We start from the raw sequence: 26404 nt of genomic DNA, 5'->3' as shown, positions 1-26404 counted from the left end.
CTAAATCCTCTTTATTAGTTGCTCCCTGTGGTTTAGCTGAGGCCTGAAAACAATGATGTAGCATTTTGGCAGGAATATGCATCCCAGTAATGCAGTGCTGGAAGCCAAGATGGAGAAGACCTCCACAGCTACCATGGCTTTTCCTTTTGTGCTCAGATAGGCTGGAAAGAAGGAGATCCACACACTGCAAAAGGCCAACATGCTGAAGGTGATGAACTTGGCTTCATTAAAGCTGTCAGGTAATTTGCGGGCAAGAAAAGCCACAATAAAGCTGGCGATGGCCAAGATTCCCATGTAGCCCAAGACACAGTAGAAGAAGAAAGCTGACCCCTCATTGCATTGTAAAATCATTTCTTGGAGCTCTGAGTGCATGTCCAACTCAGGGAATGGGGGAGATGTTGACAACCAAAGAATACAAATACATACTTGTAAGAGGGAGCATGAAAGGACGATAGAAAAGGACAATCTTTTCCCCACCCATTTCCTCATCTGAGATCCTGGTTTAGTGGCCATGAAAGCCACAACCACAGTAATAGTTTTGGCCAGGACACTAGAAATGGCCACTGAGAAAGTGATACCAAAAGCTGATTGTCGGAGAAGGCAGGTCACTTTGCCAGGCTGACTGAGAAAGAGCAAAGAGGAGAGAAAACAGAGCAGAAGAGAGACAAGCAGGGTGTAAGTGAGGGACCGGTTGTTGGCTTTGACAATGGGAGTATCCCTGTGTTTAATAAAAGTCCCAAGTACCCACATTGTGAGGAAGAAGAAAGAAAGAGCTGTTGATGTTAAACCAATTCCTAGGGTTTCTTCAATATTTAGAAAGACCACCAGTTTCACAATGCATTCTATCTTTTCCTTATTTGGGTAGTGATCTTCTGAACATTCAAAACAGTCATCCGTATCTGGGGGGAAAAAAAGTCAAGGAATTTGTCACCTATGCATTCCCGAGTTTTATTTCAGAGTGGGAGCCACATGTTATTTGAGCTGTTTCCAATTGCTCTCAGTTTGATCGTATTTCTATGTAAGCACAGTTTTAATTCTATTGTATCATTTAAGATTGGCATAAAGGAGTGGTGCTGTGGCCTAGAGGTGGAGCTCTCGCCTCACAATTAGGAAGCTGAGAATTCGATGCTTGGTAGAGGAAGATATTTCTCTCTCTGGGTACAATGAGAATGCATCTGCTGAACAAAACTCCGCATTGGTGTCAGGAAGGGCATCCAGCCAGTAAACACTCCGCTAGCTCCATTCAGTTGGCCAGACTCCATTTCACAAGGGATTATTGGGTTGTTAAATGAAGATATGATGATTTAAGATTGGCATAGCTCAATGTATGTGTTTGTATAGGAAACATGACCTGTAGGCATCTCAATGGCAAGTTGAGTTTGAGCCACAGGTAATGAAATGAATATTTGCCCTGAAGTATTCATAAATCTACTAATTACGAGCCACGGCAGTGCAATGGCTAGAGTGCAGTACTGCAGGTTAGTTCTGCTGATCACCAGCTGCCAGCAGTTTGGGAGATCGAATCTCACCAGGCTCAAGGTTGACTCAGCCTTCCATCCTTCTGAGGTGGTAGAATGAGGACCCAGATTGTTGGGGGCAATAGGCTGACTCTGTAAACCACTTAGAGAGGGCTATAAAGCACTATGAAGTGGTATATAAGTCTAAGTGCTATTGCTATTGATAATTATATACATCCTAAATGTGTTACAGTTTGCTTAAGCATATCTAATAAAAGCTTCCTGGAATGTCTAACCTACCCATTTGATTTGAAATCTTCCCTTCTGGACATTGAACACAGTCATAGCAACAGAATTTTTTTCCTTCATCTCCTTTTTTCCAATATCCAGGGGAACAATGGTCATTACACCGAGAAAGTGGAAGAACCTGGTGATGAACATAAAAGGTTTTGAAAAGGGAGATCTTTAAAACAGTTTCTGATTTTTTTTCCTTTATGGAAGCAGATAATATTTTATTTCCCAATTGGCTGCTGAATTTTATCATCATGGATTTATACTGTGAGAACCTCCGATTGTACTCCCGGAGCTTTCAGAAGTTGGACCGTGACCTCTGTGGCCCCACTTCAATCACTCCTCCTCAGAGGGCTCAAAACTGAGTCATAGCCACCCTGGAGGGGTGGTGAAGTAAAGGGGGACTGCCTGGCAGGTCGAAGAGAGCTGCATCTCTCCTCCCTGACTAGGAAATCCCCCTCATCCAAAGACGTGGAACAGTGGCAGCAAACATGACTGCCATGAAGCTGAAGACAGTCTGAACACCTAAGACATTTCTGGAGTGGAAACAGTGTGTGAACTGGGTGAGAGAATACTTTTATTGGAAAATGACCCCAAGAAATCTAAGGTGGAAGCATAATTAGAACCATTTGCCAGCGGCGAATATGAATGTTAAAAAAAATATGGAGAATTTTTTTTCCATAAAACTTTTTTAAAAAACAAGAAAAAGAAATTTGAACTCTCGAAGTGCAAGATGTGGTATTGAAAAGGCATTGTAAAACATTGGAATTATATCCTGAATCTTTTTTTTTTATTAATACTGCCCACATTGGATTTACAATTCTAAATAATTAAAATCAGAATTGTCAGCAATAACGCAGAGAGGCTGCAGCAAATTGAAGTTAGAGTGCAATATGCTGCTAAAAGGAAAACTGTGCAATCTTGGGAATAACCATCCACATTTGCCGGATTACAAGTATTTGCTTTAAAACCATTGAACATTAAACAAGATCTTTAGCCAAAAGACCCCTGAACATTGTTGAACAAGTAAAAGTGTTTGGAAAAGGTGTGGACAACCCCGTTTTTTAAAAAAATTGGATTGACTGCTTGTTGATTAGACATTTAAAATTTCTTTTTAATAATTTCTGGACAATTGGCCTAAAAGGAGAGCTGTTAAGCAACAATATAACCTAATATGGAAGCAAATGGAGATAATGAAATTGAGTTGATGTATCAAAACATTAAGGACTTCATAAAAGAACAACATAAGGAGATGATGGAAATATTTGATCACATAGTCCAAAAATTGGAAAATATAATACAAGGAACAATGAGCAAAGACCAGGACAATGAGGAAGAAATGGAGCCATTAGAAAAAATGGAGGAGACAGCAGAACTGAGAAGCCAGCAAGAAGAAGACAACAAGAAGGAGACACTAATAAAATTAATAGTGACTAAGGAATTAAAACAAGAGAAAAATATCTTAAAAGATTTAAAAAGGGAATGGGAGAAACAGGAAGATAGCTGAAGAAAAAAGACAGGGGTTAGAACAGACATCTTAAAAAAATGAGACAGTGGGAAAAAGTAGAGAGGAGAGAAAAAGCTAGAATACATAGTCAAAAAATAGATTTAAATATATAGGAACTAAAAGAATCAAAAGAAGGATATGGGAGGCAAACCCCCCACCCCCCCAAAAAAAAGAAGACTAAAATTGCGATATTGGCAAGAGATGATGGATAAAGGAAAAAGAAAGCAAAAGTAAAGCAAAAGAGAGTTCATGAAAGTATTATAATAATGTGCATTAATATTAGAACTATATTTATTTATTTATTTATTTATTTATTTATTTATTTATTTATTTATTTATTTATTTATTCAATTTCTATACCACCCTTCTCCCGAAGGACTCAGGGCGGTGAACAGTTAAAATAACATACATATAAAATGTGAATATAAGATGATTAAGCCAATTTGGTTCAACAGTTAAGAATTTGCAGCATAAAGATTTAGAACAATTAGAAGAGATTTATGCCAGCCCGGCTTGGTGAAATAGAAAGGTCTTAAGTGCACGACGGAAAGTACGAAGATCTGGGATCATTCGTATCCCTGGGGGTAACCTGTTCCAAAGGGTAGGTACCCCCACAGAAAAGGCTCTTTCTCTGGGAACCACCAGTCGACATTGCTTTAGTGATGGCACCCTGAGGAGGCCCACCCTGTGGGAGCATGCTGGTTGGTGGGAGGTTATTGGTTGCAGAAGGTGGTCTCGTAAGTACCCAGGTCCTAAGCCATGGAGCACTTTAAAGGTAAGAACCAACACCTTGAAGCACACTCGGAAGACCACCGGGAGCCAGTGCAGCTTGCATAGGAGAGGTGTTACATGTGAGCGCCATGTCGCTCCCAATATCACCTGCGCAGCTGCATTCTGGACCAGTTGGAGCCTCCGCGTGCACCTCAAGGCGAGCCCCATGTAGAGAGCATTACAGTAGTCCAGACGGGAAGTGATATAAGTTGGATAATTACTTTGTATGTAGTGTGATAGTTAAATATGTATAAAAATATGGCTAATAGTGAAATGCTAGAATTAAATAACAGGTGATTAGATATTGGAAGAATATATTTTAATGTAAACATGTGTATTAATAACAGAATTTCAAGGATGGGAAAAATGAACAGAGGTATGAAGAAGAATTAAGTTATTAATTGGAAAATTAAAATTTGAATGATAGTATTATCAAATAAGTATAAAACATGCTAGAATTAAATAATGGGTGATTGGAAATGAAAGAATGTATTGTAAGAAAAATATGTGTGGTAATAGTAGGGAACAGAAAAGAAATGTTATTATCATATCTGAATATTATAATGACAGAAGGGGGGAAAGCTAAAATAGAGATATAAATAGTTTATATAGAATAGAATTATAGTATATATATATATATACTAATATATAACATATAATATTTTATATATTATATAATATATAACCAACAAGTCAGTCCTAGAGGAGATCAACCCTGACTGCTCTTTAGAAGGCCAGATCCTGAAGATGAAACTCAAATTAGGCCACCTAATGAGAAGAAAGGACTCACAGGAGAAAAACCTAATGTTGGGAAAGATTGAGGGCAAAAGAAGAAGGGGATGACAGAGAATAAGGTGGCTGGATGGAGTCACTGAAGAAGTCGGCATGAGCTTAAATGGACTCCAGAGGATGTTAGAGGACAGAAAGCCCAGGAGGAACATTGTCCATGGGGTTGCAAATGGTTGGACATGACTTCGCAACTAACAACAAGAACTAGTATATTAAGATATATGGAAGAGTAAGAGTAAGAAAAAGGTTTAGAACTGAAGTGAAGGATATGTGCAAATAAGATGAAACAATGAAGATGAAATGTAATAATTGTGTGTAATAATATGATGTTTATTTTTATTGAAATGTATGAATCTCAGGTATCTCACCATTCACACATTGATATGTAAAACTAATATCAACTAAAAAAAATTGGATTGGATTTATACTGCACATTAAAAAGGGGTTGAAATTACAAGGGTGTGTAAGTGGACTTGAAGAGGGGCAAAGCGATTAAATAAATTGGCATGATGGCAATCTTATGTAAATGATACGATCCTTGTAATTTTTTACTTGTCACATTTCTATGCCGCCAAACTCCAATTTCAAATGGAATTGTAACACACATATGTAAACTTGGTTTTAAAATCATAATACCAGTTTGTCAATTTGGTAAAGAACATTTGTGCATTTTCCCCCCTTTCAACAATAGACATCAGATTCGGAAAGTGACTACCTTCAACATGGTTTAACAGACAAAGATCAACAGATCATACTGGATCAAGATGCAATTTGTGCAGGTGATGATTACCTACCTGGTTAAATCCAGGGTGCCAAAGGATTGTGTTCCTCTCAATGATGAGTTCTTTTCCTTCTGGAGCGTTGGACCTTAACTCTCCAACTTTAACTCTCTGAAAAGATCTGTTCGGAAAAGTGATCATGTTGACAATGTCAAAACCACCTTGACCTTCCCTTTTGTCTTTAAAGAAGACTCTTTCTCCAGCTGAGTTGTTAAAAGAAATCCCTTGAAGAAATTTGTGGAGCTACTTGAAGAAGGATAAGAAAAAGGGATTCCAAAAGAAAACAAATTGTTAGGGATAGAAGGATTAAAACTTCCCTTTATTTTGCTCTCACTTTCCAGGAAATGAAGTCTAACAACCCGGTCTTTTGACTAAATCACAAAATACTAATCAGAAAAATGAAATCTCCACATTTTAGAAAAGTGTATTGGGCACAAAGTAAAGAAACACTGCCTTCAGATGTTTCTTCATTCAATTTTTCTTGGAACTGGGCTGGATACATTTACAAGACAGGTCAATTCTATGTGGAAATGAAACGGTTATTTATGAAACCAAGGATAATATATAAACCTCATTGGCTAGACTGAAATTTGCAAAGGCATTGGTTATTTTCATCTTCTTGTATTCTGTTACTTAGAATCACCTCTTATACTATCAGATTTGTTGCCTCAATATTTGTATTGATATGTGAGTATAGACCATAGCAAACAAGCAAATAATCAGTAGTGGAGGAGAATGACTATTCACTAAAACAAAAGTTAGGTAAAACATCTTTTGAGACATTACCTGCCAAGGCTGAAGATCTGGAAATTCAAATCTTAGAATCTCTCTCTTTTGGGATCTTGAACTCACCGCTTCGTGCAAAGAATGTGCCACTGCATAGACAGCATTGTAGATACTGTAGCTTTGGCCAGTCATCTGCAACTCAAACAGAGGCGCAGGCAGATTCTCCAAATGTTCTTCTCCACTACAAGTTTTATCAGGTATTAAGGAAAATTCTTCATTTGAAAATGAACAGTCAAACAATTGCTCCCAGACTTCTTGAAAAATTCCATTTTTGTGGGTTGAAGGCTTGATGCCTTGAAGAAATTCTTTGAAGCCTTGAACTTCTCTTGAGTGCACTGTAAAGGAAAGAGCCCCGTGGAACACCTGGAGATTAAAATCTCTTTGAAATGCTGTCAGTATGATATCAGTTGGGTCCATCAGGATCCAAACCTTTCTAAAGGATGTGCTCTCTTTATCCTCTAGATCACATAGAAACACAACAATTCTGAGCCACAAAATTGTGAATGGTTCTCCATAGACAAGAAAAGCATTTGCTTTGTCATCTATCAGTTTATTACAGATAGTTGAGTTTCCCTGAAGTAATTCAGACACGTTTTCCAAGTTTACTAATTGTGGAATATTATGTGAGAAAGCTATGCAGATGCCATTCTGGGAAAGCAATGACTGCAGTTTCTGGAAGAAACGTTCTCCTTTAATAGTGTCAAGAGTGACGACTCCTATCCACGTCCATCCAAAATGAAGAAGAAGTTGTATAACTCCAGTGTACTGATGGTCCTCTTTTGGGACCATGCAATAAAGTGAAGATAACTTAGCAGTCTGGAACTCTTCTTGGGCAAAAGAGCCATAAGTCAACTAAACTAAAAAAAAGGGAGAGCCATTATTCATGAGAAGCAAGGGGGAAATATGGGAAAAAATGATTGCTTGCTGGATGTAAATTAAATGAAGGTGTCCCTACAGTGAAAATTTCTCCAGTTATTCATAGATTATGGAAGATGATCAATATAAGCAATAAAATTTCAAAATAAAATATTTCCTCACCTATGCAATACAATTGGATTAGCATCTTGATACAGAGTTCTCATGAACACCTGGAATCTAGCTAAATCTGGACAGAAGCTACCTAGAAGCAACCAAGGAGAGAAGCAACCTAGAACTAAGGAGAAATTTCCTAAATCAACCAATGGAAGAGCTTGCCTAAAAAAGTTGTGGGTTCTCCATCACTGAAGACTTTCAAAAAGAGACTGGACAATCATTTATCTGAAATGGTATATGGTCTTCTGCTTGAGCAGTGAGTTGGATTAGAAGACCTTCAAGGTCCCTTCCAACTCTATTATTCTATATTCTATGTTCTTTATAGCTAGACTATTGAACTACCTTCTGCTCTTCTTTGTAGCTGCCAGAATAAAACATTTAAGCATGAAAGGCTATCCATGAGAGTCTGGAGAAATGGAAACAGTTCAGTATGTTCTCCTTTACTGCTTTTTTTATAGAGATCTCCAAAAAGACCCAAGTGCACCAATCGTCCAACAATTCCAGAAAACACAGTTGAGTTTTATAGTAAACTATTTTTATCAGACCCCAATGAAGACATAGCAAGGAGAGGTACCACCTATTGCCAGATAGTGGTCAAAAAACAGGTTTAAGGTTGTTCTCTAATTATATGTTTTCTATTTTAATTTTCTGATCTGTGATCATGATAAAAGATTTTGATTTTTTAAAATTGCATTACCTCGAGCCAATACACTGCATTGTGGCATCCAATTACAGAAAGATTGCAAAGTGGACTTCAGTGAAGTCCTGCAGAAAGGCATAGAAAACGTCTAATATCTAACATTCATTAGAAGTCAAAGTTTCTCTCTCATCCCCCACCCAAACTACCTGTGGAATTTTGTAGACATTTACACTTTCTGCCATATAAGATGATGTATCCGAGCCTAATCCTCCTATGATGGCCATGAGATTCTTCTGGCTATCACATTTGTAGTTAGGGACAAATTCCTGGGATTTGAAAAGCAGGTCCAGAGTGGTGCGATAGGTCATCCTTGGATTGAGATAACTATCATAGATGTGGAACCCAAGAGTGATGTTCGGTAAGATCTGGGAGTCGTCATTGATCTCCTTCACAGCAAAGGCCAAAGCAAGGACGTGCTGGTAGAATTTGGTTATTACACTGCAAATAGGTTAAATACCCCAGTTCAAAAATGATTCTACAATTCTTGTAAGGTGGCAACATAATATAAGAAGAAGAAGCATTTCTGTCTCTTACTGAAGTAGAGAGTTTACAGGTTTTCTAAAACCCTCAATAATTAGTGCAGAATTTAAATATACTTTTTACACAATAATTCTATGATTTGCAACAGATGTGTACTACAACAATAGATTAGATTTTTTTCAAGCTACCACTTTTATTTTCTATCCACAGAACACTAATCTGAATATGAATAGATCATGTAGACCTTTTAAAAAAGTACCTTAATCTCACTAAACATTCCTCAAAGGACTTCTTGCATACATTTTACAAGAAAGACTTTAACATAATATAATGGAAATTATTCCTTCTCCCACACCCAAATACACTTGAAAGACAAACAGGGTTAGATAACATTACAAAAACACAGCATTTATGTTCAAACGGCTTTCATTTGTTTTCAGAAAGTTTTGGAGGATTTGGTTAAGATTAGAAACTGCATGGAAAGTAAAGAAAACCCTTACAGTGGTAAACTATAACCTTTTAAAGACGGATGCTCCTTAAATTTAATTTCATAAAAGTGGTAAACAATGTGAGACACCATCCCACCAAAGATAAGGCCACCAGGCTGGTACCACTCATGTGGCAGAAGGAAAGCATCACTTGCAGGGCAGCTCAGAGTCACCACTTTGTTCATCAGGAATACCAGAAGAGGTAATTTCATGACTCTCTGCTTAGGGAGAAAATATCTGGATCTATCATTGAAAGAGACGTTCTGGCAGAGAAGGCAGGAGATAGAGAATGTGTGGAAGTGAAGCCCAGAGATTCAGCATTAGCCCTTTCCTGCCTCCATGTGGCTCTTGAAATATTTATGTGGATGGTTTCTCACTTCCTATTCCTTTCTGCACAGTTCCTTTGTTGTGTTGGCTTTCTAGAATAATGCAGTGATTTCAGTAATTCATAAGGGACATAATTATCATTGAACAATAGGCAACCTGACAATTTTCTTTATGTAGCCAGTCGACATCTTTCTTTTAGATAATGTAATGCATGACTGAGACTGAACCTGTTTTGAAAACACCTGGAGAAATAGCATTGGACACTTAGTGGGTTAAGAGTTGATATTGTACTTTGTATTTTTATATTATTTTGTACAGACGTGCATACTGGATTTGTAAATAATATTTTCCTTTGTATATAATCTAAAATGCTAGCATGCTGAAGGTGATAAATTTGGCTTCACTGAAACTGGCAGGTCATTTTCAAGCATGGAAAGCCACAATGAAGGAAGCCCATATAGCCAGGGGTGAAATCCAGCAGGTACTGACAGGCTCTGGAGAACCGGTAGCGGAAATTTTGAGCAGTTTCAGAGAACCGGTAGCAGAACATTTGAGTAGTTCAGTGAACCAGCAAATACCACCTCTGTCTGGCCCCAGAGTGGGGTGGGAATGGAGACTTTGCAATATCCTTCCCCCAGGAGTGGGGAGGGAATAAGGAGTTTGCGGTATCCTTCCCCTGGAGTGGGTGGGAATGGAGATATTGCAGTATCCTCCCCCTGGCACACCCACCAAACCACACCATGCTTGGTGTGCCCATGCCCACTGAACCGGTAGTAAAAAAAATTGGATTTCACCACTCCATGTAGCCTAGGACAAAATAGAACTTTGTTGAAGATCCTTCAACACCCTGCCCAATGGTTTCTCCAATGAACAAGTTCACATCTAAATCGGCACCCGATCTCCACTCTTTCCGCCGTGGCCTGAAGACTTGGCTATTCGATCAAATGGGCTGATTCTGATTCTGGGGTTTTTACTATTTAATTATTTTAGATTTCTAATTGGTTTTAATTTTGGTCCGTGGCTTTGGGGTGGAGTTCCATCAGTACGCTGATGATACGCAGCTGTACATCTCCACCCCAGGCCATCCCAACGATGCCCTTGAAGTGATGTCCCAGTGCCTGGAGGCCGTGCAGATCTGGATGGGGAGTAACAGGCTCCGACTCAACCCTTCCAAGACCGAGTGGCTGTGGCTTCCGGCGTCCCGATATAGCCAGCTGGTGCCATCGCTGGCTATTGGGGGCGAGTTATTGGCCCCCACGGATAGGGCTCGCAACTTGGACGTCCTCCTGGATGCATGGCTGTCTTTAGAAGAGCATATGCTGTGCAACGCCAGGTCCGTGGTAAATAAGGCCCCCCTCATTTACGATGTTATTCAAGAGGGGGGAGCGGACCTGGCGGGTATTACGGAGACCTGGTTGGGCCCAGAGGGAGGGGTCCCTCTGGTTGAGATGTGTCCACCAGGCTTCAGAGCATTCCATCAGCCGAGGGCCCAGGGGAGGGGCGGGGGGGGTGGCAGTTATTATTAACGAAGGTCTGGGTCCGAGGGAGACCACTGTGCCACAGATTGCCGGGTGTGAGTCCCTCTTTGTGAGATGGGGTCATGGGGTTCAGATGGGCTTGCTGCTTACGTACCTGGCTCCCTGCCGCGTGGCAACGGCCCTGCCCGAGCTACTCGACGTGATAGCCACGGTGGCAGTTGATACACCCAGGCTTATGGTCATGGGTGATTTCAATCTGCCGTCCGTTGGTGAAACGTCAGAGATGGCTCGGGAGTTCATGGCTTCCATGACGGCCATGGACCTGACCCAGTTAGTTCATGGCCCCACTCACAGGGGGGGACACACGCTGGACCTGATTTTTGTCTCTGGCCAGTGGTTGAGTGGTCTTATTATAGGGGATATAGACATGAAACCCTTGTCATGGTCAGATCACTCACTCCTTCGTCTGGACCTTCGAACCGCTACACCCCGCCTCAGGGAGGCGGACCCAATTAGATGGATCCGCCCCAGGCGCCTGATGGATCCTGATAGATTCCAGATGGAGCTTGGGCCAATTCCTGAAGATCTGGCACACGACTCGGCCGAGGACCTGGTAGCTGCCTGGGATCGGGTGGCTGGTGGGGCCTTGGATCGAGTCGTGCCTTTGCGGCCTCTGACCCGGTGTTGATCCCTCGCGGCTCCTTGGTTCAATGAAACGCCGGAAAAGACGCCTAGGGAGCGGTTGGAGGGCCAGTCTCGCTGAATCTGACCGAACACTGGTAAGGTTGCATATTAAGACCTACCTAGTGGCGATAAAGACGGCAAAGTTTAACTACTTTTCTGCCTCTATTGCGTCATCAGGGAATCGTCCGGCCACCCTGTTCAGGGTAACCCGCTCCCTGCTCCATCCGGGAGCGCGGGAGGATCCCTTGGAAGGCAGGGCGGAGGATTTTGGACAATACCTGTATGACAAAATCGCTCAGATCCGGGGGGATTTGGACTCTGACTGGGTAGATCAGGGCAGGGTGACGAGGAATAGTCTTGAGAATGTTACCTGGGAGGAGTTTGATGCTGTGACTCCGGATGATGTGGACAGGATTTTGGGGAGACTTAGTGCGGCCACATGTTTACTGGACCCGTGTCTCTCCTGGTTGGTACTGGCCTCCCGGGAGGTTACACGAGGCTGGCTCCAGGGTGTTATCAACGCTTCGTTGAGTGAGGGTCACTTCCCCGCCTCCTTGAAAGAAGCGGTGGTGAGGCCTCTCCTCAAGAAGCCGTCCCTGGATCCGGCAATATTGGCCAACTATCGTCCTGTCTCCAACCTTCGCTTCCTGGCGAAGGTTGTTGAGAGTGTGGTCGCACGACAGTTTCCACAATTCTTGGAGTAAACATCCTATCTAGATCCGTTCCAGTCAGGTTTCAGGCCTGGACACAGCACGGAAACGGCATTGGTCGCGTTGGTTGATGATCTCTGGAGGGCTCGGGACAGGGGTTGTTCCTCTGTTCTGGTCCTGTTAGACCTCTCAGCGGCTTTTGATACCATCGACCATGGTATCATGCTGCACCGGCTGGAAGAGTTGGGGATGGGGGGCACCGTATTACGGTGGTTCTCCTCCTTTCTCTCCGACCGGTCGCAGTTTGTGTTGGCAGGTGGGCAGAGGTCGACCTCAAGGCCTCTTATATGTGGAGTGCCTCAGGGGTCGGTCCTCTCGCCCCTCCTGTTCAACATTTATGTGAAGCCGCTGGGCGAGATCATCCGTGGCTTTGGGGTGAGATACCACCAGTACGCTGATGACACCCAGCTGTACATCTCTACCCCAGGCCACCCCAACGATGCCCTTGAAGTGATGTCCCAGTGCCTGGAGGCTGTGCGGATCTGGATGGGGAAGAACAGGCTCAGGCTCAACCCTTCCAAGACTGAGTGGCTGTGGCTCCCGGCATCCCGATATAGTCAGTTGACTCCATCACTGACTATTGGGGGCGAGTCGTTGGCCCCCACAGAGAGGGCTCGCAATCTGGGAGTCCTCCTGGATAGGCAGCTGTCCTTGGAGGAACATCTGACGGCTGTAACCAGGGGGACCTTTTGTCAGGTTCGCCTGATCCGCCAGTTGCGGCCCTTTCTTGATCGGGATTCCCTGTGCACAGTCACTCATGCCCTCGTCACCTCTCGCCTTGACTACTGCAACGCTCTCTACATGGGGCTCCCCTTGAGGAGCACCCGGAGGCTCCAACTGGTCCAGAATGCAGCAGCGCGGGTAGTGACGGGAGCAGCCTGGCGCTCCCATGTAACACCGCTCCTGCGCGAGCTGCACTGGCTCCCAGTGGTCTTCCGGGTGCGCTTCAAGGTGTTGGTTATCACCTTTAAAGCGCTCCATGGCATAGGGCCTAGCTATCTTCGAGACCACCTGCTGCCACCGACAATCTCCCATCGACCCGTGCGCTCCCACAGAGAGGGCCTCCTCAGGGTGCCATCAGCCAAACAGTGCAGGCTGGTGACCCCCAGGGGGAGGGCCTTCTCTGTGGGGGCACCTACCCTCTGGAATCAATTGCCTCCAGAGATAAGGAGAATCCAAGACCTCGGTGCCTTCCGCCGTGCCCTTAAAACCTTCCTTTTCCAGCAAGCCGGGCTGGCCTAATTTTTAAAGTGTTTTTAAGTGTTTTGTTTATTGTTTTTAATTAATGGGGCCAAATTTATATATGTATATTTTAACTGTATTTTAATATTTGTACTTGATGTTTTTACTTGGCTGTTCACCGCCCTGAGTCCTCAGGGAGAAGGGCGGTATACAAATTCAAAATAAAATAAAATAAAAAATAAAAAATAAAATATGACGGCCGTGGCCAGGGGGGCTTTTTATCAGGTCCGCCTGATTCGCCAGTTGCGTCCCTTTCTGGATCGGGATTCCTTACGCACAGTCACTCAGGCACTCATCACTTCCCGCCTGGACTACTGCAATGCTCTCTACATGGGGCTCCCCTTGAGGAGTACCCGGAGGCTCCAACTGGTGCAGAATGCGGCCGCGCGGGGGATTATGGGAGCGAGGGGTCGCTCCCATGTGACACCTCTCCTGCGTGAGCTGGATTGGCTTCCAGTGGTCTTCTGGGTGTGCTTCAAGGTGTTGGTTACCACTTTTAAAGCGCTCCATGGCATAGGACCTGGGTATTTGCGGGACCGCCTTCTGCCGCCGATAGCCTCCCACCGACCAGTACGCTCCCACAGAGAGGGACTCCTCAGGGTGCCGTCGGCCAGGCAATGTCGGCTGGCGACCCCCAGGGGGAGGGCCTTCTCTGTGGCAGCTCCCGCCCTCTGGAACGATTTGCCCCTGGAGATAAGAAGGATATCGGATCTCCGGGTCTTTCGCCGTGCCCTGAAAACTCTTCTTTTCCAGCAAGCAGGGCTGGCGTGAACCCCGCCCCCTTTTTTAGTTTTTAATGGTTATTAATTGTTTAGTTTTAATCTGTTAATGGGTTTTAATTCGCATTGTTTTAATTCGGGCCAAAGTATATAATTCTTTTAATTAATTTTAAGTTTTGTATTGTTATGTATTTTAGTTTTGGCTGTGCACCGCCCTGAGTCCACTAGGGAGGTATATAATTGAATAAATAATAATTAGGATTTTATTCTGTTGTTGTTTGTTTTTCAATCTTCTGTTCGCTGCCCTGAGTCCTTCGAGAGAAGGGCGGCATATAAAAACATGAAAATAAATAAATAAAATAAATAAATTGGGGGGGGGGAGAGTGAGCCAACCGCATCAGATAGATGCCCATTTGAATGACAGAGAAAGAGAAGACAGTGGAAAGGGCCATTTTTTCCCTTATGCATTTCTTTCTGGTTAAGCCTGGTTTTATGGCCACGAAGGCAATAGAGACAAGGATGGTTTTGGTTAGCACACAGGAAAGAGCCACAGAGAAAATAATGCCAGAAGGTGGTTGTGGTGAAGGCAGGTCTCTTTCCCTCGTACCCGAGAAGTAATAGAAGAAAAGTGAGATACGGAGAGCATAAGTGAAGTCTCAATTGTTGGCTTTGACAACTGTTTTTTTTTTTTTAATGAACATTCCTAACACTGCAGCATTGACGAGGGACAAGAAAATTGCAAGTGAAGTGACAAGGATGCCTAAGATTTCTTCATATGACAGAAGAGTCCTTCTTTTGGGAAGACAATGTTTCCTGCTTGGGTATTTGTCTTCTAAACACTGAAATATTCCAAGAAAATGTATTCTTGATTCATGAAGGTTAAGATTACCTTCCATTCAGGGGTGGGTTCTACTTACCTTTTCTACCGGTTTTCAATGGGATCGCCGATGATGACATCTGGGGCAGTGGGTGTGGCCTCCTGCTAGTTTTACTACCGGTTCTTGCAAACTGGTCCGAACCAGGGGCAACCCACTACTGCTTCCACTTCCAGATGGAGTAAGAACTATAATCTTGATTTATGTTTTGTCTCCAGAGATATGAACAGTAGACCATTGCATTGTAAAAAAAGAGCATTAACAGATTTTCCTTGAAGACAGCACAGGTATGAGTTGTTAAATGTTGGAGTGCAGATCCCAATTGCAAGATCGACCCCTAAGCCTTGATGGATTTTTCAAAAAGCCAAATGGAAAGTTTTTGTACTGAACCTGACCACATCATCCAATTTCCTCGAAAGAGGAAAATGACAATTGGTTGTGGGATTGCTACTTTCCATAGCTAAAAAGTGTATCCCAAGGGGCTATAAAAAAATATACATCCGAGGATGAGGGCAAGAATGCAGAGACTTACACAATCAATATCATGATCAAATATTCAGACTCATATCTTGTAATCCACCATGGAAACCTACAGCAATTAATTGCTGGTTGATTAATATTAATTGATAGACTTTGATACTACAGTATGGTGCCTGGAATTGGTAACTTCTAACCAGATCTGTTTGATTTAGTATCTGACACAGTTCAATACCCTTCCGGTTTTGATCTTCGAAGGGAAGACTAGACAGCACTCAATCAGACCCAAACCAACAATGGCATATTTCAATATTGGAAAAACAAATGGGAATTGGTGATAATACTAAATGTGATGGTGAGAACATCCTGGAAGCTTTACATCATATTGAGATGGAATGCCCCAGTGAAGGTTCACTGCAAGAACTACATCACCTTGAGGATATTGCTATCCAATGTCTAAATGATCTAAATATCTGGCCATAGGCATAGGTACTCTAATGACTGCTCATACATAATTTAATTTTTTTCATAATTTTATTCATCATTCATATTGTGCATTTTCAAAATAATTCACTGTTCTGGTGTTTTACACTTTGATTCATATTCTTTGTACTGTTTTTGTGAATTTTATGCATTACTGCTCTATTCCACTGTTTCTCAAACTTGGCAACTTTTAAGCTGTATGAACTACAACTCCCAGAATTCCCTAGCCAACACAGCTCATTGGAGAATTCTGGGCATTGCAGTCCATAGATCTTAAAGTTGTCAAGAAACATTGCCATATTCAATTATGCCATAACAAATAAATGAATAAATAACCCCAATAATTATTTGCTTAATTCTTAACTGATTATAGCCATCTCATTTAAACTCAGTGTACTTGGGGAAAAATAATATTCACCTGATGTAATCACTTCATTTTATTAGTCATTTCTTGGTGTTTAATTCTGGCTTAAAAACAATGATGAAACATTTTGGGAAAAAGATACATCCCAATAACCCAACACTAGAGGACAAAATGGAGAAGATCTCCACAGCCACCATGGCTTTTCCATTGGTACTCAGATAGGTTGGAACAAAAGATATCCACACACTGCAGAAAACCAACATGCTAAAGGTGATGAACTTGGCTTCATTAAAGGTATCAGGTAATTTACGGGCAAGAAAAGCCACAACAAAGCTGACAATAGCCAAGAAGCCCAGATAGCCCAGGACACAATAGAACATGAAGATGGAGCCTTCATTGCATTGCCAAATCATGGTTTCTATGAGGGAATTCATGTCTAACTCAGGGAATGGAGGAGATGCTGCCAGCCACAGAATGCAAAGACCTGTTTGAAGAAAAGAACAAGAAAGGACAATGGAAAGAGCCCATCTTTTCCCCACCCATTTTCTCATTGAAGAACCTGGTTTAGTAGCCATGAAAGCTACTCCATTTCTTTATTTTACTCTTCTTTGAGCAATTTTTGTTCTTCCTTTTCCTCCTCTTTCTGAGAAAATGTGTTGATTGTGAAGATGAGTGATCATTTCTGAACATTTTCTTCCTATATTATGAATCCTACTTTTATGTATTTATATTCTAGGTATTGTGAAGTGTGTGGTGCTCTCCGAGCTTGATTGTTCCCTTTCAAATATTTTGCCTCCCAAGGCAAAAGCTTAAAAGCTTTGCAATGCTGTTTAGGACACTAAAGATATTACCTAACCTAATAACAAAATATCTGCAAAAAAATAATCAAGCTTAAACAGCATGAAGTATTATATGGTTTACACCTGAACTACATGGTGTTCTGTCTCATCAGTAATCTACTGTATTTTTCAGAATATAAGACACACTGGAGTATAAGATGCACCTTACTTTTTGGGGAGGAAAATAAGAAAAAAGCTGATTGGCAGATGGATCAGCCTCCCGGAATACCCCCAATCAGCTGTTCACAGAGGTGAATTTTAGCAACAGGTTCCTTGGTTGTGAGCTCTGTGCCTTGCTTTTTTTTTGCTTTTTTTTTCTGCCTCTGAAACTTCTGAAACTCTGTTTCAGAAAAAACTTTTTTTCCTGCCTCTGAAAGCCTCCAAAACTGAGCTTCAGAAAAAAAGCCCCTGAAGTTCTGTTTGAGGCCTTCTTTTTTGAATCTCTGTTTGGGGGCTTCTTTTCTGAAGCTTCTTTTCTGATGCTTTTTTCAGCCTCTGATATCTCCGTTTGAGAAGCTGGTGGGGCTACATTCGGAGTATAAGACGCACCCAGATTTTCACCCTCTTTTTTTGGGGGAAAAAGATGCATCTTATACTCTGAAAAATATGGTATTTATTCCTTAGACATTCAAATTCATATTTGTATCACTTTTTTTCAAAATACTATAAAGTCTCTCTCATTTCTATAGGAACAAAGGATCTGAAATCTCAAAACAAAATCAGGAAATGATTGGTCTGACTTCTGACTTCATCTGCCTTCTTTAAGACCCTTGTAAATTGAAGGAAGTGATTTGGATATCTAGAAACGATCATTAGGTGAAGAAAGGTATGAGATTTGCTTACTCTGAAAGTTCATAGAGCTCCTGAGATGGATGTTCATAAAATTAATATTCACTGAAGGCATAGAGGTTCTGTGAAGCCATCCCTCCAATGAGGACATCACCAGGTTGGTACCATTCATGTGGAACTGGAAAAGGATCAACCTCTGGTCACTTGAGTGCATTCACTTTGATCACGGGGAACATCAGAAAGAACAATACATCAACAGTCAAAAAATCTTCTAAAAGAGGTCTCCAACGTATCAACCCACACCAATGGATGTGACTGAGCATCCTGGGTTTTCCCAACATGCCTCCTAAGAGAAAAGCATCAGCCTAAATTTTTAACTTCAATGGAGATACAGAAATATATAATGACTGAGATTTCTACAACCTGAAATTGGTCTGATCAAAGAAAGAACAGATGCTGGAGGAAACGAACTCAATAGCCCTGTTTGACTCCTCCCACCACCTCAAGCTCTTCATGGAACCAGAGTTAATTTATAACCTCTTTCAAACATGCTTTCTAGTTTTCACCGCTTTCCTGAAAATCTCTGGAGCTTTAAGCAGATAAACCCATTATAGTAATTTGGACTCTTCAAGGAAAAGTTAATTATTTACTTCATAATAAACAAGATGTGCAATAGCTATTATTTAGCTTAGCATGGAACTGAAGAATTTTTGCTTAGAAAAGATTAATGCTTCAATTTTCATTAACCATTGTAGTATTTCCCAGCCACTTATAGAATCAAATAGAGACTACAACGTTAACTGGGTGTATCAGTGTAAAAAAAACAAAAAACCCAGCGATTTTGAAAAATACAGGTCCTTATAGAGATCGTACTTATTGTAGATGGGAGGTCATGAAAAACTTGGAGAAGATAACAATAAAAATCCACCATGTAGATGTGACAATTTCAGTAAGAACTGAGAGGGAGTTTACGAGGTTAGGGTATGGCAAAAAAAATCCAAGAAAACTGGAAATGCCATTTGTTTATGAGCATAAACTAATCTTTTCAATGGGCAATTAAATCTAATGAATATTGAAACATTTGAGCTTCTAACAAATTATTTACTGGTCACCAGGCTTATGAAAACCTCCTCCACTTTTTAAAAGGAAGCTGATCTTTGTTTGATTCAGTTCTCTCTTCCAATTTGTGTACAGCAGATTGTTGGAAATTAACAATGGCAGTATAAATTTCTCTCTCTTTTCCTTTTCTTTGGAAGCCCTGCCAAGTTGTAAGTAACCAATTTTAAAGAATGAAGTATTTATCTGCATAATCTGGTTCTCCCTCTACTTTTCTAAAGTCCTTCCCTGAGGTCCATCTTGTGTCATGAGGACCAGAAATAATGACACTTGGAGAAAATTAAACCTATTCTACAAATATACTCACTACCAGTAGCTATTCATGGCATTGGATATGTGAGCTTCCAAAAAAATGTTTAGAATTGATCGTCTGAATCTACCTTTACGATGGGAGAACATGGTATTCATCAAAGTTTCAAAATTATACCACCATTGCTTTGGACAATCCCATGAACTTCAGATTGCATTTGTTTTGAGTTTTTTTCTATTTTTTTTATAAATAATTTTTATTGTAGTTTTTCTTTTCCAAAACACTAATACATATTCAAACAGACTGTCATTTTTATATACTTTGGATTAACAGTTCACATAAAATCTACATTATATGCATCCTCAACTTCCTTATGAATATTACCTATTTTTGTTTCTGTTGTCTATCCATCTATACCATTTTTCCCAAACCACATAATATTCCGAATCCTCTTTTTTTAAAATTCTAAAGTTAGTTTATTCATTTCGGCACATCGGTTCTTTTACCACCTCCTCTGCTCTATCAAATTCTAATAACTAATTGTATAATTTGGATATGAATTTTTTTCTGGGGCCAATCAGCCATTTATCTACTTGTCTTGGTTCTATTCAGATTGCATTTGAACATCTTTTAAACTTTTATTGTTACCCTATCAAATGAAAGTCAACAACCTATTTCATGAATGCTGATTCCTTTCTTGTTCACAGTTGATGTTAAGAGAAAAAAAATATATCCACCACTTCAGTAATTTGTTTATCTTATTGAGGCTGCCACAAAGAAGAGGGGAGTCAATGTACTTTTCAAAGCACCAGAAAGTAGGATAAGAAATGTTAATTGACTGGGGATGGGCGATCATTTACTTATTCAATCTTTTATCACCTCCCCATCATAGCAAGTTCATTCTGTCCTTAGGTGCTTTTGGGATTCTTCTTCTGAAGAGTAACAAACAGAACACTACAACTTTTATTTGTTTGTTTTTTTATTTGTCAAACATGTACAAGATAACAAGTATAGGTATGAACATAAATATGAACAAAGGAAGTAAATACAGATAAATGGGGATAGTAAGACAGGGACGGTAGGCACCCTGGTATCTTGATATATCCACAATTTATTTTTCCACAATTCCATGGAAAGGTTACAGAGGAAGAATATATAACAAAGCAAATTAAATTTCATATGATGTACTAATTCCTCTTTATTAGTTGCTCCCTGTGGTTTAGCTGAGGCCTGAAAACAATGATGTAGCATTTTGGCAAAAATATGCATCCCAGTAATGCAGCGCTAGAAGCCAAGATGGAGAAGATCTCCACAGCTGCCATGGCTTTTCCTTTTGTGCTCAGATAGGCTGGAAAGAAGGAGATCCACACACTGCAAAAGGCCAACATGCTGAAGGTGATGAACTTGGCTTCATTAAAGCTGTCGGGTAATTTACGGGCAAGAAAAGCCACAATAAAGCTGGCGATGGCCAAGATACCCATGTAGCCCAAGACACAATAGAAGAATGAAGCTGACCCCTCATTGCACTGTAAAATCATTTCTTGGAGCTCTGAGTGCATGTCCATTTCAGGGAATGGGGGAGATGTTGACAACCAAAAAATACAAATGCATACTTGGAAGAGAGAGCATGAGAGGACAATAGAAAAAGCCAATCTTTTCCCCACCCATTTCCTCATCTGAGATCCTGGTTTAGTGGCCATGAAAGCCACAACCACAGTAATAGTTTTGGCCAGGACACTAGAAATGGCCACTGAGAAAGTGATGCCAAAAGCTGATTGTCGGAGAAGGCAGGTCACTTTGCCAGGCTGGCTGAGGAAGAACAAAGAGGAGAGAAAACAGAGCAGAAGAGAGACAAGCAGGGTGTAGGTGAGGGACCGATTGTTGGCTTTGACAATGGGAGTATCCCTGTGTTTAATAAAAGTCCCAAGTACCCACATTAGTATCTGACACAGTTTATACTGCGTCATATATACTTTATACTGCTTTATTCCACTGTTTCTCAAACTTGGCAACTTTTTTTTTATATAAATAATTTTTATTAATATATTCTATACACCAATACACCAATAAAATATACAATCCTGCCACCATGGTATAATGTGATTACATTGTCCATATATATAAAGTCATTCCTTTATACATACATATTTGCCATCATATATATATACATCATCATATATCTATTCTATCCCACCTTTTCTGGACCCAATCGTACCATAATTTCCCACTATTATAAAATTCTGAATCTTTTTTACCATTGATCAATCTAGTTAATCTATCTGATTCTGCACACTCATTAATTTTATATATTATTTTCAAATCCATCGGTAAGTATTGATTTTTCCACTCCTACGCATATGCTAATCTTGCTGCAGTAATAATGTGAATCAACAAGAACTATATATCTGATTTAACATTCAAAGGTTTTGCCCCCAATAGCAAAATCTTGGGCCTTAATTCCAAATTAATCTGTGTAATTTCCAAAACCCATTGCCGTATTTTTTTCCAATATTTAACCGCCTGCGGGCAGGTCCACCATTGGTGAAAATAAGTTCCATTACTGTAACCGCACTTCCAACAGCAGGCAGATGTCCCAGGAAACATTTTAGCTAATCTCGCAGGGGGGAGATGCCACCGGTAGACCATTTTATATATGTTTTCTTTGTATGAAAAAGCCATGGTTAATTTCATATTTTTTAACCAAATCTGTTCCCATGGCTGGAAGTCAAGGGGATATCCAAAATTTTGCCCCCATGCTATCATACAATCCTTCACTACATCCTGTCCTATCTGCAGAGACAATAAATATGCATAACATTTAGATAGTATCCCTTTCCCTCCTTCTAAGAAGATCTTATCCAATTCTTGTCTTTTATGGTAGATTCCTTCACTATATAAATCTTTTTTATACCTGGAGTGCACTTGAGAATAAGACCACCAATCTATCTTATATCCTTGAAGGGTTAATAATTCTCGTGACTTCAGATTGCCCTGAACATCCAAAAAAACTTCATACGTCAAGGTTTTCTCCCCTTTATACAATGTTGGATAAATCTGAGTTTCCTGCGCCGAAATCCAACATGGAACTTTTGAATATATTCTTCTTCTAACCTTTCCCCAAGTGTACCCAAGCATCCTATGTAAACAGTGATCATCAAAGTGTCTAGGGCGGCCGGATGCTCCCGGCCATAGAAAATAGTGCCAGCCATGTTGAAGACCGGCTCCCTCAAATGTCAAAAGTCGTCTCTTTTGTAGGACCATCCATTCTTTCACCCAAATCAAGTTCGCTGCTTGGTGATAGAGCTCCAAATTTGGGAGTCCAAATCCACCTCTATTTTTGGGTTCTTGTAACATTTTAAGTCTAATCCGCAGCCTCTTTCCCTGCCAGATAAATTTAGATATACTCCTATTCAGATTTGTAAAAAACTCTTTATTCAACCTTACCGGCGCTGTTTGGAATAGAAATAACCATTTGGGTAACATGCACATCTTAATGGTTGCCACTCTTCCCAAAATTGATAGCTGGAGATTTTTCTATCTTTCTAGGTCTCTGAGCATCTGGCTCTAAAGAAGAAGATAGTTAATAAATAAAATTCCCACCAAACTCCATATATTCCAATTGAGAAATCATAAATTCCCAACTGATTCTGTCAAACTCCTTTTGGGCGTCAACAAAAATTAAAGCTAATTGTTTATCCGGGCGATTTTCAAAAAATTCTAGTGTATTCATGATAATTCTAAGATTATCTCGTAGATATCTATTAGGAAGGAAGCCATTTTGGTCTGAATGAATGAATTGGTTAAGGAAGCAGCTAAGCGTGGCTGCAAGAACCCCCGCAAATAACTTATAATCGGAATTTAGTAATGATATAGGTCTATAATTCTTAATAAGAGATAGATCAGTTCCTTCTTTTGGGATAATAGAAATATAAGCCTCAGTCCAAAATACTGGAACCTGAGCCTCTTTCATAACCACATTGAATAAATCTGTCATATGTCTTCCTACCACATCAAACACTATTTTGTATAATTCAACTGGAAGGCCATCTCTACCCGGGGTTTTGCCATTCGCCTGTGCTTTCATAACTGTTTCTACTTCCTCCATCATAAATTCCACATTAAGAATTTCCTTCATTGTTTCCGAGACTTTAGGCAAGTCTGTCTTTTCCAAATATTTCTGAATTTCACAAATATTTTCCTCTCCTTTCTGATAAAGCTGTGTGAAAAAATCCTGAGCTATCATTCTCTTGCCTTCCTTAGTACAATGAAGACTCCCAATTACATCTTTCAGCCCTTCTATTCTCCGTTGTTCCTGCTCCTTTCTAAGCCAGTAAGCCAACCATCTTCCTGTTTTATTCGCCCTTTCAAAAAAAAAATTTGTTTAGTCCACTTTATTTTATTTGCTAATTCCTCTTGATCTAATAATTTAATCTGGTGTTGCCAGTAATCCCTTTCCTCTATCAATGTTGTCTGGTTTAATCCATTTTGCATCCTTTCTTCCACGCATTGTAATTTATTCAAGAAGTTGCCTCAGTGTTTCTTACCCGCCCTACGTTTGTCAATCATTTATTTGATTAACCATCCCCTCATCACTGCCTTAACCGTATCCCTTGTATTATATATTGAAGTATCCTCTTTCTTATTTTCCTGGAAAAAAAGATATACCTCCTTCTTAAATTTACTCATAAATTCTTCATCTTTCAGAATACCTATGTTCATTCTCCATCTACCCTTCCTACAATGTGGGATCTTCCAAGTTACCATTAGCGGGTTATGGTCTGCCCACTGGTTGGGCCCTATTTCCACTTCCGAGACTAGCCCCCTCAACTCCAGAGACATCCATATCATATCTATTCGGGTCCACGAGTGGTGTCTGGGAGAGAAATAAGTATATTGATTTTTATTGGGATTTCTCAACCTCCATATATCCTGTAATCCAAATTCCTCCCTTAAATCATTACATATTCTTGGTAACGTTCTCTTAATATCCTTCAACCTTCCTTATATGTTTCCCGCAACATAATCCTGCATTCTATCTGTTACAGCATTGAAATCCCCCACTAAACAGACATGTTCATATTCCAGTTCCCCCAGTTTAACATATAAGTTTTGATAAAAAGTCCTCCGATTGTCATTAGGAGCATAAATACAAACCAATAAAGACTTCCACTGGGCAATTTCTATTTCAAGCATGAGAACCCGGCCTTCCTGGTCAGCAAAAACCTGTTGGGATTTCTATTATGCCATAACAAATAAATGAATAAGTAACCCCAATAATTATTTGCTTAATTCTTAACTGATTATAGCCATCTCATTTAAGCTCAGTATACTTGGGGAAAAATAATATTCACCTGATGTAATCACTTCATTTTATTAGTCGTTTCTTGGTGTTTAATTCTGGCTTAAAAACAATGATGAAACATTTTGGGAAAAAGATACATCCCAATAACCCAACACTAGAGGACAAAATGGAGAAGATCTCCACAGCCACCATGGCTTTTCCATTGGTACTCAGATAAGTTGGAACAAAAGAGATCCACACACTGCAGAAAACCAACATGCTAAAGGTGATGAACTTGGCTTCATTAAAGATATCAGGTAATTTACGGACAAAAAAAACCACAATGAAGCTGGCAATAGCCAAGAAGCCCAGATAGCCCAGGACACAATAGAACATGAAGATGGAGCCTTCATTGCATTGCAAAATCATGGTTTCTATGAGGGAATTCATGTCTAACTCAGGGAATGGAGGAGATGTTGCCAGCCACAGAATGCAAAGACCTGCTTGAAAAAAAGAACAAGAAAGGACAATGGAAAGAGCCAATCTTTTTCCCACCCATTTTCTCATTGAAGAACCTGGCTTAGTAGCCATGAAAGCGACAACCATGGTAATAGTTTTAGCTAACACACAAGAAACAGCAGCTGAAAAGATGGTGCTGAATGCTGGTTGACGGAGAAGGCAGATTATTTTCCCTGGTTGACTAAGGAATAACAAGGAAGAGAGACATAAAAATGCAAGTAGAAAAATAGGGACAAACTTTGGTGGGAAGGTAACAGCGTTCCATGCACCTTTGGCATTGAGTCATGCCGGCCACATGACCACGAAGACGTCTTCGGACAGCCCTGGCTCTTCAGCTTTGAAACGCAGCTTTGAAAGGCAATATATTACTGTCAAAAGTATTTCACATCTTCCTCTTGGTTAGAAAGTGGAATGGAACCCAGTGGTAGGATTTAATGAGTGCAGAAGAACAGGACTTTCCTTACATATTTATCATTGATTGATTGATTTAATCATAGCTATTTGATTGATATATTGTGTCTGAAAACATGTTTCAGCTCATTTTGTGATCCAAGTCATTTTCTAGTAATTTTTTCACATTTCTTGGACAACTTTACCTTAAAAGGTGGTAGATTTTGAGGTTCTGGGATTTTATCCACCAAGGATTTACTCTGACTGGATTCTTTTGATAGTAAGGCTTGCAAAGAATGAGCCACAGCATAAATACCGTTATAGATGCTATAACTATGACCTGTCATTTGCATTTCAAAGAGAGGTCCAGGAAGACTGTCCAGATTCTCCTCCCCAGTACATTTTCCCATGCCCATTGTTGGTGTTTCCAAATCAGAATAGAAACAGTCAAAGGCTTGTACCCAAAAATCCTTTAGAAATCCATCTCTTTGTCTCCAAAAAGGTTTTATAGACTTCAGAAATTCTTTGAAGGCTAGAACTTCACCTGAATGTATCTGAAAAGAAATGGCCCCATCGAACAATTGGAGATTCCAAATCTTTAGATTTCCTGTTAGTATAAGTCCACTTGACTTGTTGTGATCCATACCTTTCTAAGGGATGCATTTAATTTATCTTCAGGATCGCTTATAAATATGGGAGATGTGAGCCAGAGAAGTGTATAAGACTCTCCATAAGAGAATCAATACATTTGCTTTAATGTCTGTGAGATGTTTATACAAAC

The 26404-nt window shown here is 40.3% G+C and overlaps 1 protein-coding gene across 1 annotated transcript; it reads right to left on the bottom strand.

The window, feature by feature from the left end:
- Positions 1-26267, bottom strand: LOC139324318 (vomeronasal type-2 receptor 26-like). The gene is made up of 8 exons (XM_070954041.1): positions 25883-26267; positions 24873-25214; positions 16701-16923; positions 8259-8550; positions 6447-7232; positions 5610-5837; positions 1758-1884; positions 1-899 (listed from the first exon to the last, which is right to left on the bottom strand). The coding sequence occupies exons 1-8, from the start codon at positions 26265-26267 to the stop codon at positions 1-3; spliced, it is 3282 nt and encodes a 1093-aa protein (XP_070810142.1).
- Positions 26268-26404: the final 137 nt, after the last annotated feature.

Source organism: Pituophis catenifer, unplaced genomic scaffold, assembly GCF_029215685.1.
Source record: "Pituophis catenifer annectens isolate HBS135680 unplaced genomic scaffold, rPitCat1.0.hap2 SCAF_15, whole genome shotgun sequence".
Classification (NCBI taxonomy): Eukaryota; Metazoa; Chordata; class Lepidosauria; order Squamata; family Colubridae; genus Pituophis; species Pituophis catenifer.
The sequence above is the reverse complement of the archived record's forward strand: the minus strand, read 5'-3'. Positions and strand labels throughout refer to the sequence as shown.

Bases quoted from the DNA above. Each gene is read 5' to 3' on its own strand.
- LOC139324318 (XM_070954041.1), bottom strand. From the start codon at position 26,267: ATGGATCACAACAAGTCAAGTGGACTTATACTAACAGGAAATCTAAAG. The intron at 16,924-24,872 runs GTATCTTTTTCC...TTCTTCAAACAG, and splicing joins TAGTGTTGGGTTATTGGGAT to GTCTTTGCATTCTGTGGCTG. The intron at 5,838-6,446 runs GTGAGTTCAAGA...TTCTTCAAGTAG, and splicing joins CACATTCTTTGCACGAAGCG to CTCCACAAATTTCTTCAAGG.